The sequence below is a fragment of the Accipiter gentilis genome, chromosome 10 (genome assembly GCF_929443795.1).
Source record: "Accipiter gentilis chromosome 10, bAccGen1.1, whole genome shotgun sequence".
In the NCBI taxonomy this organism is placed as follows: Eukaryota; Metazoa; Chordata; class Aves; order Accipitriformes; family Accipitridae; genus Astur; species Astur gentilis.
In genome coordinates, this window is record NC_064889.1 from 33,125,099 (window position 1) to 33,141,244 (window position 16,146).

General features: G+C 48.2%; 1 protein-coding gene across 6 annotated transcripts in view; it reads right to left on the reverse strand.

Moving 5' to 3' along the window:
• Positions 1-609: 609 nt before the first annotated feature.
• Positions 610-16,146, reverse strand: part of TMEM94 (transmembrane protein 94) — a 51,520-nt gene continuing 35,983 nt past the window's right edge. For all 6 annotated transcript variants that reach the window (XM_049813517.1, XM_049813516.1, XM_049813519.1 and 3 more), the window contains 16 exons: positions 15,595-15,697; positions 14,224-14,441; positions 12,806-12,987; positions 12,467-12,605; positions 12,005-12,120; positions 11,008-11,107; positions 9,454-9,562; positions 8,723-8,912; positions 8,087-8,164; positions 7,603-7,688; positions 6,785-6,866; positions 6,310-6,464; positions 5,892-5,986; positions 4,621-4,714; positions 4,197-4,367; positions 610-3,344 (listed from right to left, as the gene is read on the reverse strand). In XM_049813517.1, coding sequence (XP_049669474.1) covers positions 3,272-3,344; positions 4,197-4,367; positions 4,621-4,714; positions 5,892-5,986; positions 6,310-6,464; positions 6,785-6,866; positions 7,603-7,688; positions 8,087-8,164; positions 8,723-8,912; positions 9,454-9,562; positions 11,008-11,107; positions 12,005-12,120; positions 12,467-12,605; positions 12,806-12,987; positions 14,224-14,441; positions 15,595-15,697 — 1,991 coding nt within the window. In that variant the 3' untranslated portion in view covers positions 610-3,271. The remainder of the gene's footprint in view (positions 3,345-4,196; positions 4,368-4,620; positions 4,715-5,891; positions 5,987-6,309; positions 6,465-6,784; positions 6,867-7,602; positions 7,689-8,086; positions 8,165-8,722; positions 8,913-9,453; positions 9,563-11,007; positions 11,108-12,004; positions 12,121-12,466; positions 12,606-12,805; positions 12,988-14,223; positions 14,442-15,594; positions 15,698-16,146) is intronic.

Consider the following 16,146-nt stretch of genomic DNA (forward strand, 5'->3'; position numbering starts at 1 on the left):
TCAGTTTGAGTCTTGCCACCATGGCAGCGACGTGTGGTGAGAGTGCTGGGGACCAATACTACCTTCCAGCACCCCACTGCCCAGATTTGGGCACATCTGAAGCCTCAGCTACCCCTGCCTGCCAGGCAAAGCACTCCTCCATCCTCCTTGGTGTGACGAGAGCGCGGCCACAGCGACACCGGCTCCTGCTTTGCTCAGAACCAGAAGCCCAGGCCTCCTTGTCTCGCCACGCTGCTTTTCTCCACTGCTCCCAGCGCCTGTTCCAGTTCGCCCCTGACCTCTCATGCTGAGGGCTTCAAACCGTGTCACCGGCCACAACCGAAGCAGTGCCTGGGAAGAACCATGTGTGCTGTGCTTGGGATCCAGGAGACCATGAGGTAAGCAGACTGTTACTCTGTAGGCAGAGGCATTCAGAGCTGGACAGATTTGCCCAAAGATGAGCAGAAAGTGGGGAAAAAGCGCCAGGATCACGGCCCAGGAGCATCAAGCTCTTGAGCTGTGTCTCTAGAACAGCTGAGCCAGGTAACTCAGACCCTATGACATGAGCAGCCACACACGTTTGTACCTCCTCGCTTTGCAGGATGCACATTCCCTCCCACTCTCTCTGTGTGTGTTATCCAAGACAATTATTTATTGCCGTTCATACACTGGATGCATGTGGGTCTGGGTTTGGGGTTTTTTTTATACAATTTACAAGTTTTAATACAAATCAAGTATTTTTACATACATCCCAAAAAATTTAATATAAAATATACACCATTTAAAAACATCTTGATGTAGGAAATTTCTTTCTGAAGCCGTGCACCCTGACCCTCAGATACCTCAATGGCCGAGGGAAGGATGGCATTGGCGAGACCATCCAAAAGGCTCCATTCATACGCCTCGGCTCCCTCCAAGTCTAGCAGGGGAAGGAGGGTGCAGGAAAATAAACATTTGTGATCACCCAGAGAAGGAAACCTTGGAAGTGCCTTCTCTAGAGGAAGGTGTGGCCAGCAGGAAGCCCCAGTATCTGCTGCCGTTTATCACCTAAAACAGTTAGTGGCATGGCAAGAGCTAAGGTCTGGTGGGGGGAAGGTTGCTGTGCAGGAATAGCAGTGAGCAGCTTGTTGCTGCCCCTGACTCCAGCTCAGCTTGGCCACAGAGGAGGCTGTATCCCACCTGCTAGCCAACCCTGGCATCAGAAAGCAAAGCTGATTTCTCAGGTGCCAGGGGTAACAGATCTGGAGCTGGTATTTGGTGAATTAAGTGAGACTGAGAAAGATGCAGCTTGTTCTCCCTGAACCAGGCAGCTCTGCAGGCCTGAGAGGAGTGAAGGCATAGTTCAGCCTAGCTGGCAAAGGTGAGCAGACCCACTCTGCAAGCAGAAGTGGCCTGGTACTGCCACGCTGCAGGAGAGCAGCCTTGCATTTCCCGGGTGAGCCGCTGGCTCCCTATCCCATGCAACCCTGCCAGCAGCATGGGATCTAAAGATCCGCTCTCCAGCTGTAGGAATGGGGTCCAGGCCTCTGAACACATCCAGCTGCCCCCTTCCAGCATCCTCTGTCTATCCCCAAAGCTCAGAGGCTGGCTGTACCCTGACTTTGCCCTCCTGCCGGAACCACAGCAGGGAGAAGGGTATTGCTTAGAGACACGCAGTAGCGTGCATGCTCTCTGGTCATGCTGAAATGTAAGGAAGACAAGGCGGAACCGCAGGGCAGAGCTTGGGGGTTCCCAGCCAGCTCCCTGCCTGCCAGGGAAGGACCAGCAGCCATTTGTTACTCTCAGGTACCAAAGGGGAAGTAACAGCTGTATATTGTAGTGTTAGTATTGGGAGCAAAACCAGTGCCAGGACTTACCAGCTTTAGTCAGTTTTTAGAACTAGGAAGGGAGTCAACATCTCCGTAAGCTGCACATATTCCAGTAGCCAAGCCTGTGTGCTCCTTGACTGCCAGCCCACAACAGCACCAGTGCTCCCAGTACAGCTGGGGTCTGTTCAGAGCCCAAGAGCATGTGTGCCACATTGGGGCAAATCATGGTTTGCAGCAGCCCTCAGGGGAAGGTTTCCCCCTGCCAAATGAAGAGACCTCCAGAAAAACAGGGAACAGGTGTGAGGGCAGCAGCATGGAGGGGAGAGACTTCCAAACACTATTACAGAAAGACATGATATAGGGGGTTTCCCTGTGCCTTGGAGAGCCAGTACTGGATGCAGCACAATCCCAGGAGTGGGAAAGGAGCTGTCCACCAGCTCCGTGTTAGTCACAACAGCAAGGTGCAGATATCCTGCCTGATGTCCCCTTCCCTCCACGGCAGGATAGGCAGGTCTCAGGTTTTATCTCTAGCTATGGCGCTCTCAAGCAGGCATTTTACTGAAGCAGAACGGCAATTCGTATCACAAAAATGAGGACAGTTATAAACCTCTCTGGGGACTGTTAAAGCAGGTAAGAGCTGCTTCAACAGGGCTGAAGAAAGCTGAGCCATGCTGACTCCCTGCAGGCAGGTAGAGCTGCCCTCCTGACTCCCTCTGCACCAGATCACTAGGGTCAAATGCAGACAGCTATTCTTAAAGTCCTGTCTTACCTCTCTTCTCTTAAAACACTCAACAGCCGGCATGTGGCTAGAGCAACAACGCTAGAGGGCAGGCCTGGCACAGCCTGGCCATTGCAGGGGCTTTCCCAGCACCCTGCCAGAGACCCTTCCCAGTGTCCCCTTGGGGATGTGAGCTCTAGTCCTCATCTAGCACCCAGCACTTGGGAGCTGCAAGAGAGATGGCTCCTTTGCCCCAGGACACAGGGACAGGGAGGTGGGTGAGGGCACGCACAGGCATGCACACACACATCATCCAGGACAGCACGCAGAGATGGAAAAACAAAACGGGTTTCAATAGCGATCTCTTGCTTCAGCAGCCCTATGTCTCCCCTGCTGGCCCCAGATTCTCCTGCCAGGTCCAGGAAACCCATCTGCTCACACAGAGGCAAGGAGTCACTTCATTTCAGCATCACCATGATACTAACAAAACCCTCTAGTAATAAATAAATAAAGGAAGAGCAGCCTGAACAGCCACCAGAGCTTGTAGGCTCCCTTGGGAGTACCCTAGCAGGCTGGCGAGGGGCTGCATACCTGCTAGGGAATCCTGATAGCAGTGGCCCCCTGGAAGGTGCTGATGTAGTTTTGCAAGGAGGCTGTCTGGTTTGCATGTGTGAGGGAAAACTCCCTGAGCCTTTGGTGCAGCCACTCTCCCAGGGCAGGATGTGGCTGTGTGGCCCTGGCTCCAGGGGACTCGATCTGGGAGTGTTTAAAATGGTGAATTCATCCCCAGCTTTGTTTCAAACTGTAACTTCTGCCTCTTTTGGTAACGGACCCGGACCCTAGAGAAAGCAGAAGAAAGAAGAGAGTCAGCATGTGGAGGGGTGAAAGGCAAGCAAGGCTGCCCCACTGCGATTCCTGAGCTGCAGCTGCACAGCCCCAAGAAACAGGGAAGCTCAAGGCCTGGGCCCTGTGGTACCGAGAGAAGAATGGAATCCAGAGAGCAACCCATGGTCTCAGTCCTACCCCTTCCAGCCAAATCTCATCTCCAGGGCCACAAGACACAGCAGAGAAAGGTCCAGAAATCCTTCCCAGAAACAGAGACAGCAGCTCTGTCCCCATCAGGGTTCCCCGTAATCCCCACTGCTTTTCCTCACCAACCCATTTCCTGAATCAATGCTCATTAGCGTTAACTCCCAGCTCCGGCTGCTCCCTGTGCTAGGAAGAACAGCCAGTCACTTTGCCTGCTACTAATTCTTGGCTTCAGCTACTTCCTGTGAAAATGAGTCCCGCAGTCCAGACACTGTGTGAAGACGTATTTCCTCTGCTGTGATTCAATGCTTCTCTGTCCTCATGGGACGAGATGGAGAGAACAGCCCTCTCCAATTCCATACTGGTATTTCATAGACCTTGGCTGTCTCCCTCTCATTGGTTTGAGATAAGGAAATTCTGGTCTCCCTTCCTGCTCCCAATCACTGCCACAGCCCTTCCCTGACCCTCTTTCCTCCCCTGCACTTCCTCCCTGAGAGGTGGAACATGAGCTTGCACACAATAGCCAGGTGATTTACACAATGCAATCATCTTTTCCTTTTTATTCCCCACCCTGTTCCCTGTGCATCATTTTTCTGCAGCTCAAGGCCAGGCTGGAGTGAGGCTCCAGTCCTTTCTCCTCATCTTCCCTACTACCCCCATACCTGATTTCATGCAGCTTGACAATCTCATTGATGATAACCACAAGGACCAAGGAAAGAAAACCCAGGAGCCATGAGACCGGGGAGATGGAAACGTGGTTAAAGTTCAATGAAGAATTGAGGTTTTCCCAGAGTTTCAGGTCCAGCACAGTCTGCGCCACTTGCCCCAGCAATCTAAGATTATAAACAGACACAGCAAATCTCAGCAGACCTAACAAGCTTTCCAGGATCTGCAGATCAGGGTTTAGGCCCAGATGTAACACTCCTGAGTTTACAACAGAGATCCTTCACCAATTAAGCAGTGGAGAACAACTGCCATGTACTATCATTTTCCTCCTCAGCACCAGCAAACTGGTGCTGGAGCAGGTCTAGAGCCCTCCTTCCTCCAGCATTCTAGGGTGCTTCATCAGGGCCTGGGGATACTCACACAACAGCCACAGTGAGCGTCCACCACCGGTTGGAGAGGGGGCTCTTCTTCCACAATGGCTTGGTGCGATGGACATGGGTGATGGATATGAACACTATGGAGAGATGGAAGAGGGGGTTATTTAGCACCACACACAGATACAATTTACAATATACACCAACAACTGTTACTCCAAAGGAATATGGGGTTTACATCACTGAAACCAACCTTTCATTCAAGGTCTTTGCAGACCAGACTCCCCACAGCAATTCCAAGTCCCCAGATTTGCAGGGAGGGGGGAGTGCAGTAGTAGTAGTGCACAGGATTACTCACTGTGAGGATGCCAAGGTTGGTTCACAGCCTGGCATGCTAAAACAGATCAGGCAAAGGACCAGAACTAGAGACCCGTGGCGGGGTCTTGTCTCTGGGTCACTGCAGGCCTGCACCAGTGGAAAGCTCCAGCCCAGAGAAAGATACTTAGCCAGAGACCCAGAGCTGTCTGTACAGGATGGAGCATTTGCTCAGCGTTTGCTTGGGCTCTTCAAAACAGCACTTCCCACCTGCCAGGCAGAGCATGCCTCAGTGGTCTGAAGGATGTAAAACAGTAATGCACACTACCTCCCTCTAAAGTAGGGCTGCCTCTCAAATCAGGAAGCATTTCTGTTGGCCTGGACACCCTGCACATCTCAACATGTAATACTCTATCTAACACCAAGGTGCAGCACCACATGACATGGTAGAAAGGGAGCAGAGACCCTTTAAGGTTGTCAGAGAGCAGCTGGACCTGCTTTGCTAGGCAATCATGTGCAGGTAATGAGGGTCAGCCAGGAGGTGGTACCCCACCCCTCCAGAGGGTTTACAAAGCCTTCCAGCTCCAGACTAGTCACAGCTGCACCAGTGCTGTTTGGGATAAGGAAACGGGGTGCTTCACAAAATAGCAGCAGTCATGTAAGGACTTCTGAGGCAGGGAATATTTTTGGGGAGCTGCAGGATGCTGCTAGCTAGCTGATTTGCAAGAAGGCAAAGAAGGATGCTGACCTTCTGGTGAGACTGGAAGGGAATCAGCACTTCACCAGCCTGGTAGGAAGCAGAATCAGCTCTGAAGGTGCTGTATTTAATCTGTTAGGGCAATGCTTAGTAAGACAAGGGGCTTTATGCCTGTGCTGAGAGGCCACTGAAGTGTTTGCTTCTACCAGGGAGTTTGTGCTTTGGCATAAGGGGAAAAGAAAAGAGGCAAAGGATGCAAGTTTTCCCTCAAAGTAGGGAATGGAGATCTGGGAACAGGGACTTACCTGTGTGTAAAACTATCAGGCCAGCTGTGAGCTTCTGGGCTACAAGAAGAGCATTGGAAAATGTCCCAAACCAGTCAGGAGCACCATCAGCATTGCTGGTAAATGAGAGGACACAGGAAAGAAGTCAACAGTGGAGACTTACTGACCTGTTCCCACCAGGGCCATGTCCTCCAATAGCTGAGAGAACTAAGTGTAAGCTTGGAGTCAGGCTGTCCTAGTACAAGGAGGCAACAGTGAGTAAAGATGCAATTGTCAAGGCTATAGGGAGAGCACCCAGCCCTCTGTATAGGCATTATAGCTGGATCATGCAAGAGTCTGAAGCTTGTTAGAGGAAAATCAGTTCTACCTGGGAAGAGCAAGAGCAACAGGTCCTGCGGAGTGAGGGGGGGGTGGTGGTGTGCCAGGCTCAGTTCCTCACCTGTGCAGCATGATGGAGGAGCAGGCTGTGAGGTTGAGGCTGGTAGTGTTCACTTCTTTGCAGGACTCGTGCAGTGTGAACCCAAAGCAGATGAGGCAGGAGCAGATGGTCAGGCTGAATTTCAGCAGGAAGCAGAACAGGAAGTAGTGCTGAGTCTGTGAATAAGGGAGACGCAGAGGATGACATGGGCATGTCACTGGTACAACCTCCCCCACGTGAACCATCAGGGAATTGGTGGCTGCAGAAGACAAGCTGTAGTACAGATGAGATGCTGCACTGTGGCTCTGCCCTGTGGGCATGCTGACACTAAGGGATTCCCTTCCTGTCCATGCCAGGCTTTTGGATAACATGGCTCATGCCATAGATCAATTTACCAAGCAAGCAGGGAAGGCACAGGGCCTCAGCTATGCATCAACACTGGGATAAAGTAGAAGAGAAAACCGTGTGAACAATTTTGATCTGATGGGCCACCTACCTTCTTGGGAATGGAAGTCAAGTTTTTTCCTGTTGCCATGGTCATGATGGAGCTGTGGGGAGGCTTGCCCAGGAGCGAGATGCTGGAGAAAGGTAAGTTAGTCTCTCAGTAACAAGTTCAGGTACCAGAACTATTGCTTTTTTGTCTGTGTTTAACATTTGAACCCAAAAAACCTCCTCGGACTGCTTGAAGCATTGGCACTTATCTGGCCACTGCCTTAAGTATATGCTGTAAAAGGTGTCATTCATGGCAGGTGCAGACAGGGAGAGAGGTGAACTCCAAATGTGTGAAGGGGAAAAACCCACCCATGGTACCTTGGCCTCTGCCTGACACCCTAGCCGCTCCATCACACTCCAGCTAGTGCAACAGTATCAGGATTAGAAGATGACTTTCAGCTGGAGGTTCAAGCCACAAGATAATAGCAGCTCTCAGACAGCAGGAAGGGCTAACACAGCAGTACACAAACACTCCTATCTGTGTTTCCAAGCACCTTGTCAAAGCAGGTGCTTGGAATAATCCTTGCAGCCTTCTTAGCATGCTGTGGGTGATGTCAGGCATTGGAACAGACTGCCCAGGGAAGTGGTTGAGTCACCATCCTTGGAGGTATTCAAAAAGCACATAGACAAGGCACTTCAGGACATGGTTTAGTGGGCATGGTTAACGGTTGGACTCAATGATCTTAAAGGTATTTTCCAACCTAAATGATTCTATGATTCTATGTCAGCTTGCTTTTAACATGGGCACAGTGAGGCTGGGGGACTGGTCTGTGCATCCTGTGGGTGGGAGGCAGGAGATTCTACCCTGTCTGATAGACTCACCTGAGCAGTGGGTAGCAGAAACAGGAGAGCCACACGATGTCTGTGGTACTGAGGATGGGGGGCAGCTGCACCAGGCAGGAGAGGAACTGGACAGGAACAATCCAGAGTGAAGAGCATGAGCAGTGCTAGTCTTGTTACCAAGATGCTACTGTCCTCCCCCAAAACACTGGGATGAGCTGGTAACTAGGCTGCCAGTGCACAGCCCCTCCACATGTTCCAGGCTGCTAGGGCAGGTGCTGTAGGGGATGCTTTTCTCCAGGGAAAAAGAGTTTGAAAAGAAACCCCTGTAGGAGGGTCATGGAGAAGGGGCAATGCAGGCTGAGGTCACATAATCTCTATCTGTAACTTCCCCAAACATGCTGTGTGAACCTGACTGAAGGCCACCTTCCTCTCTTGTAAGGCTGCCCAACTGCAGCCACCCATATCCATGCTAGCACTCCTGTCCTCTGAGCTAAATGCTGTCCCCAGCCAGGCCAGGACTCACCTGAATGACAACCAAGGTCAGCTGGCACTGCAGCAGGAAGAGGAAACACTTGCGGATCCCATATGTTGCATGCCTGGCCTGGAAGGAAGCACAAGCCCTCAGAGCCCTTGCTGTGATGGGAGCAGTTATCAGCCAAGAGCAATTATTGGCAGGCAGGGGCAGAACATGTGGCCTGCAGGGGAAGTGGGAGGGGAGAGGATCTGGACACACTGTAAGCAAAAGGCGAAGGTCTCTTGCCTAGATGTAGAAGTTGTGAAGCAAAGGCTGAATTTAGCCAAGGGTTAAGTTTGTTTAAGCCTCCTGGCTTTTCTGCGGTAACACTTTTCCCTAGCACTGCATTGTTGTCTGGCTAGGGATCTCTGCAAGTTTATACTTTATCCAGTTGAACAATATTCATGTTTTGTTGCCGCAAGGCACCATTCCCAACTCATCCCCTGCACCTTGGACCGGTAGGGCCAGGCAGGAAGAGTATCTCTGTTGTGCTTCCTGAACAAAGGACAGGAGACACGAGCAAAGCTAATGCTGGCAGCTTACTGTGGGCAACTCAACAAGAATGCTCACAGGAGCTCCTGGCTTTGCTCTTTGTAAGCTGCAGGCAGAGGGGTGAGTACTAGAGAGGGCATATGCCTGGCTTACCTGCTCTATAAGTCTGATGATGCTGGTACTCTCTTCTTGGCGGAAGGACATGGAGCAAGGTAGGCTGTTCAGTTGACCTGAGAGCTGCAGCGGGGTGAGCTCATCGGAGACATGAGTCATGGTGGTGCTGGTGGCATAGCCAAAAGTTTCCCACGAGCAGCGAGATGGGTAGAGAGGGTCCAGTGCTATACTGCAAGGACAACACAGGAGCATTAGTGAAAGTCCTCATCCCAGAGGAGAAACTATGTTTCACTCCAGTCCAGCTTGTAAAGTTGTGCTGTGCCATGCTACCTCTATATACCTTGCTGGTAGAGAAGTCCTGAGCTGTGGCACAAATTTAGGATCAATCTCCCTAGACTTTCAGTTATTCCCAGAGATATAATGAACATACTTAGGTTTGTGGCTCAAGGTCAACAAATTGACTGACCCAGAGGGGCATTTCCACTCTTTCACCCAATGAGAAGCATCTGTAATGCCAGCTAGTGCACAGCAGTTCAGCATGCAAGAGTAACATCTTCCTTTCAAAGATGGAAACATCTCTGTGTGTCAAGGGATCTAGCTAGTTGTCCCAATACCACCCAAATCTCCCTTATGGTGACAAACGCAGGTAATAATGGACAGAGTAATTGTGAGCATCCCCCTGCACAATCCACAGGTCTGGTGTGACCCATGGCTGGGCACTTGCTAAGCTCAAAGCAAAGGCAGCTGGAGGAGTCTGGATTCTGCCCCACCTGATATCACTTTGCAGGAAGAGGCAGCTGTTCCGCAGGTTAGCAGAGCTTCCCAGACAGCAAGTCACCTCCCCGTACTCCTGCATGATCTTGATCATCTCACACATGGCTGCAAAGGGACAGGAGGAGAAACACAGTGTGTTATCTCATTATGCACACAAAGATGCAGTGTTTCACACCCTTTCCAGTCTGGATAACAAGCTGATATTCATCAGTCATGTAGAGTGAGATCCAAAGTCAAAATACACAATTAGATAGCTAATCAAATGCAGTCTGAGTGCCCTGTATACCTGGCTCCTGCAGGAACTGAACTGCAATTCACAGAACTGTGACCCAGAGATTCGCATCTCTAGCACATCTCTTTCAGACCAGAGCTGTAAGTATAGCCTGGGTATATAATACAGATGGCTTCAGCATCAAATGGTCTTGTTAGAAAACAGCAGAAATGAAATTAACCTAAATAATTCAAACCTAAAATAAATACACAATTTTAAACTCTGCTCAGCAGCACATCGCTACTGTTTCAAGTCTAAAGGAACAGAGGGAATATAACAAACCACTCAGAAAGTAGTGCCACACTTAGCCATACTCAGAGCCAGCCCCTGTTCCTGCACTCCCACCACTACCTCTAGCTTTCATCAATTTTTTTTTTATCAACAGCCTCCTGAGGCCTCTAAATCAAAGTTGCTGTTTGATCTGATTTTCTTTCTGTAGCTCTGTGCACAGTGCTCTGTGTGTATATGAAATTTCTAGAATTTTCCAGGAAAAAAAACCAAACCCACCCTCTGCAGATTCCTGTAAACTTATCTAAATGACTGGTGCACCCAGATCTGCAGCACAGCAAGGGGTTAGATGAAGTGGGGAACTGTCACTCCTGTCAAAAAGAGAGAGGAAATCTACTGGACACTGACTGCTTAGGCAAACTGGGCTGTAACTGGTTTTCACTGGCACTCTGTAAACTGTGCCCAGAGGTACCTAAAATGCCAAGTCATAATGATGCTTAGCACTTTTACTGTAGGGAGGGCAGGTATTAGCCAGCTGAGAACTCAGCCCCTTTCTTAGATAAAATAGTATCTCTCAGAGATAAAGAAATTTTGTCCTTTCTGGTCTCTGCAGTCAAAAACTCTGCAAAGCAGCAGAAGGTGTTAACAGCAACTGCCAGAGGAAAATTCTTCTGGGAAGTGATTTCTGAGTTACATAAAGCAGCGAGGGTTGCGAGCAGAGATCAAAGTCTCCTAGCACACTGACAATGCTTATTTATTAAAAGGCAGTAGCATTTTGGATGTTTGCTTTTGTGTCTCTTATGAATGCAAATTGAAAGGAGTGGCTCTTAGCCCAATTCTGTAGCTAGGGAACAGCTGCATTAAAATGAAGTTAACACCTGGCTTTCCAGAGGCAGCAATAGAGGATTATTAATATCAAAATGCCCTTCTAGATTTCTGGACTGTATCCCCTTCCCTTCACCCATGTCCACATCCAGATGAGCCAGAGCAAATGGATAGGGAAGGTATTCATGGACAGCAGTAGGACAGACCCAGGCTCTGTGCTACTTACTCTCTGGGGTGCAGTCTGTGAAGAGGGGCACCAGCAAAGGCACATTGTCTATATTCTGCAGGTGAGGTCTCACCTGGTGGATCCCCCGTGGGAGTTTGGCCTGAAAAAGAGAAAGAAGAGACTAAGCAGGGGAGTGTGTATGTGAGGGAGAGGCATTTCAGAGGGAACTGCTGAAATGAGAATTATGATTCTCAGAATTATGCAACTTTAAGAGCAGATACAAACTGATGTCGCTGCAGACAAAAGCTAGCTTTCCCAAGCCACTGTAAAAAGCCTTCTCCTGAAGTTCTACACTGACATGCTAAGCTGTCTGTGCTTGCCCTCGGGGTTTGTAAGATCAGCATGATAAACCTGTGCTCAAGGATTTCTAAGGACTTTTTACCTGTGTGGAGAATCTAGTCAGAGACTGTGCTGTCTCCCAGCAACTAGATCTATTTCAATTGCAGCCACATTAACACACGGCAAGGGAAGGACTTTTGCTTTTTAAAACCAGGCCTAATAGATTTTTTTAATTATTTTTTTTTAAATCTGCATCTATCTCTGATATTCCTGTAACCTCTGCTAAGCACGTCTGTTCTTTAAGAGGCAGGAAGAGCTTGGCCTGCGCTCTGAATACTGGGCAGCACCAGCCATGGCTCACAGCTGGAGGAAAGACAAAGTTTCTTCTGTCTGCATGGAACGTGGGGATGTTCCCACTCCCTGCCCAGCACATGGGAAGGGGACCCAGATGGACTGAGATGCAACTCCCAAAGCTACACCATATATGGTCATCTCCATTCCTAAACTCTAAAGAAAAGACCTGTTCAGCAAAAGTGATTAACTGAGAGAATCCCAAACTTCCCAGGCTTTAGATACCAAGCTGGATGAGGTGGGAGAAATCAGGAGTCCCAATGCAAACCAGTCAATTTGCTTCGAAGAGGAATTCCTTCTGGGAGTAATGAGGTGATACAGCTGACCATGACAACAGCACAAGGTATATAGGGAAAGGGGGCCTCACCCTGTTACAGTCTTCCAGGAAGCTGGGGATATCACTGTCTGTTGGCTGAAAGCTGATGAGATCCGAGTGCCCTTCCTCTTCCATTAGCAGAAGCCCCTCCACGTCATCTCGAGAAACTGGAGCAGAGAGAAGTAGCATAAACAATAAGCACAAACCTGCCTCTTGCCACCCCTGTGCCACCCACATGTTATATTCACATGGCACTGCAGAAGCCAGGAAACGTGAGGCCTAATTTTCTAGGTTAGCAACACTTAGATCCCACTCAGTCATCTAAAATGCAGTATTTTTAGATGACTAATCTGCTTGGAGCTAGATATGTGAGCCTAGTCTCAGCTCTTTCGAGACACAAGAGTTTATCTGTTCTGCTCTTTCTTCTTCTAGGGGAAGAAGAGAGTAAAGAAATCCCACCTGAAATCCAGGGAACCTGTGGCATTCAAAGTGGCTTAGGTGCAGTTCTCTCACCTTGATGTAGGTCATCATGCAGAGAGCCAGCATGGCTAGGGCTAGAGGGAGGGATCTCTGAGCCAGGCACATCACCATTAGGGGTTAAAGATATGTGGCAATTCCAGCCAGTCTCAAGACCCATTTTTTCAGCAAACACCTGTAGGTGAGCAGAAAAAAGATTTCAGTGTAGCTGTTCAGGCCAGAGCATTGCAGACCAATGCCATATTGGAGTGTAGGTACCTTCTGGACCCATTAGCTAGTTGAATCAGATTAACCTTAGATTGCACTGGAGCTAAACTCTCCAGTCAGACAACCAGGGGACATGCAAGTTCAGGGAATTTAGCAAAGACAGCTTACCTTGCTTTTGAGCTCATCTTCCAGGGAGAAGTAGACAAAACGAATGCAGGCATTGACCAATCCATCAATGAGGCGGACAATGTCAAGACGGGCCTGATACTGAGATGAGACCATTCCCATGAAGATCTGTCCGCTCAGAGCCTGGATACAGTCTTCCTTCTCCATCACTTCCCCAATCCCTTCTTCAGTCATGCAAACAACACGCAATCACATTGAGACACAAGGGGCCATGTGCATCAGACAAAGTACACATGGTGGGAGAGGCCACCAAGATGACCCCCAAGCACACAGTACCCAGATATACAGAAACATGCAGATACACACACATGTATACAGGAGGAAAGATGAAGAGACATCCATTTGTCCCAGCATACCCAATCACAGAAGCAGTTTCAGGATATCCCCACACATGTGACCAAGAATACAAGCATGAAACAGTGAGCATGGAAAGGAAAAAGACAAAACATAAGACAGGGATCAGTCACAAGGAACTGGGGCAGAAAGGTAAAGGATGTATGCGGCATAATATTCACATGTGCATTTTAAACACATCATACTGTGCTTAAACAACATGGCAAGTCTAGCTGAGGCAGTGGTATCATAGTACAAGGGGCTGATGCAAAGGAACTGAATCATGTTCCCTCCAGTGATATTGCAGATGCTCCCAAAGAGCCTGCAAAGGCTCTTTGACAGGGTTCCTTCACCATCACCAGATCAGCCTGTGGTGAATGGGAGCTGGATGAAGCATGAGGAACAGAATAATAAAACACTTCACACAGTTGCAAAGCTTGCCACAGGTAGGACTGAAAAGTGTTTCGAAAACACTCAGTCACAACTGCACCCCAACTGTTGGAAACCTCATTATTCACATTTTACAGAATGGAAGACCAAGGTGGAAAGAGGTTAAGACTGGTTTTCCAAAAGAGCCTCCTGGAGTTATGTAATGGTATGTGCCTACTTCTCACTTTCCACTGCTATTCTGAAGGAGATGTACAATTCATCTAGTTGGAATCAGTTCCTTCAGCACAGCAACAAAATCCATCAAGGGAGAACAGTTGCATACCATCATACATTTAATTCCTTTGAAAAACCCAACATATGTGATTTCCATAAAATTAGACAAATAGCAAACCAAGTATCGAAATACCCAGAAGTCTTGATTCTTAGTTGCCTGCTTTAAGCAACAGACTGCATACAAGTAGAAGAATTTCTCTGCAAGCTTCAAATAACTTAACTAGAAACATACCTACCAGCTGCTACATCATTACTTCCTCTGGAAATGCATCTACTTCAGAAACTCTTAGTTCTCAATTTCCATCTGCTACTCTGAATAACAATGTTCTTACAGCGCTAGACTGATCAGAAAGCAAGCACCTGGCCCAGCAGCAGACCTTATAGACAGCACAGAAGACACATACCATCTGAGCTCCAGCTATTCCTCCTGCTGCTCTGTTTGATGGGGGTTGTCCCAGGGAGATCACAGCATGTGAAGATAGCACTCTGCCCAGGGACCTGCACCAGTTCTATGCACTTGCCATTGAGCTGGGAGGACAAGGCACAATGCATTGGCTTGTATGCAAAGGCAGAACAGTATCCTGAGAGGCAGGCTCGCTGGTAGAAATCTAACACCTTCTTCCTATGTGGAAGAGACAAAACCCAGACAAAGTTAGCAGAAATGCGATGCATTTCTGACAATGTACACCGTAGTTCAATGTAGAAATCACCAGTTGGGTATTTGGAAAAATTTATTCCATGAGGATTGGTCAGAGACTCTGAAAAAGCCTTTCCTTACTGTTTCTGCATTCTCGAAGCTGCAGGCACTACAGGGCAACAAAAACATATATTCCAACAGGGGAAGTGGTGAACGTTTCTGTTTGCTCATCAGACAGATTGATGAGTATGAACACAGTACTCTTTGAATACACTTATTAATATAATATGCTCTATATGGCTGCCAGATGACTCCAAGGAAGTTCACTGCATGACAGCAGAAGCTTAACCCATCAGACAGAATTTATCTGTAGGGAGAAAAACACCAAGGAAGGAACTGACAACTCTGACAATAGTATCTATGGCAGAGAGAGTTACAGTAACAGATTTTTCTCCTATCCCGTTTCAGAGTTTGGGTCCCAGGAGCTGTATGTGAAGTCTCCGTATTCAGTCACTGGAATAGTGTAAAGTTCCTTCTCTATGTTGAACTCATAAAGGTAACAAATTAGACTACACATGGGATTTTTCATTGGCTTCTAAGATTATAAATATCCTAAAAAGGACCAGTGGGAGTTTTCTTACACCTGAGGATAACCAGACTTAGAAGAACAATGTGCTGCTAGTCAATGAAACTAAACATTACTGGTCTGTGATGCATTGTGGTGGACTCGTTTGAAGCTGTCAACAGCAGGCAGAATTGATCACTTTGCATTTCATGTAAGACAAGCCATTTGTCTTGAACAACAAAAAAACCTCTCTGCCACCAGCATATGCCCTGAGTATAATTCACGGTCACATAGCACAGAGTCCACTTATAAGAGGCTAGTATGTTAACAGGTACAGTAAGAAATGGCTTAGTCTTACAGTCCAACAGATTGCTTGTTGCTATCTGATCTCTTACATTGCTATAATTATAACAATTAATTATAAGCAGAGACACCTCATGTTCATAACCTACTTGAAGCTTCTATTAAATAGCTTAACAAGCATCAGTAAAGGGTATTTTAACCAAGAGTGACCAGGTTCCCTCTGCAATTTATCTACAGGTCCTGAATGCACCAAATGACAAAGCTGCCCACCTGTCAGAGCCAGAGAGGGGGTAGATATCGGTACCATCCCAAAAGTCTGTGCAGGCCTCAAGGATGATGTCAGCTGTCCCATGAGAAAACATCTGCTCAGTGCCTGAAGTGTAGGAGAACAATGAGTCAGCATCACACAAACAGGCTCCCAGGAAAGGGATATCATACCAACCGCTCCCTTATTTATTAAAAGTGAGTGTTCCTGCAAACTGCCTTGACGCACTCCAGATATCCCCTTTCCTCTATTGAAAGTCTTCAGTCTCCGTCAAGAAATTATTCAAGACTGGATGATATATATTCAGCTGCTATTTGTCTAACTGTGAGTAGAAACAAGGCTGTGATAAAATGTGAGCCACGTAGTCAGCTCCTAGTCTCCCCTTACACTGTGTGACAATCCTACGAAAGGTGGGATAATATCTTGCTCCTGTATCCAACAGAGCAGAAGAAAAGATATTCCTGTGTTCCTCTTCTCAAGAGAGCACAAGCGACAGTGATGAGCCTGCAGGGATCAAAGTCTGCCTACACTGGAAAGTGCATTCAATTTTAGGCCAG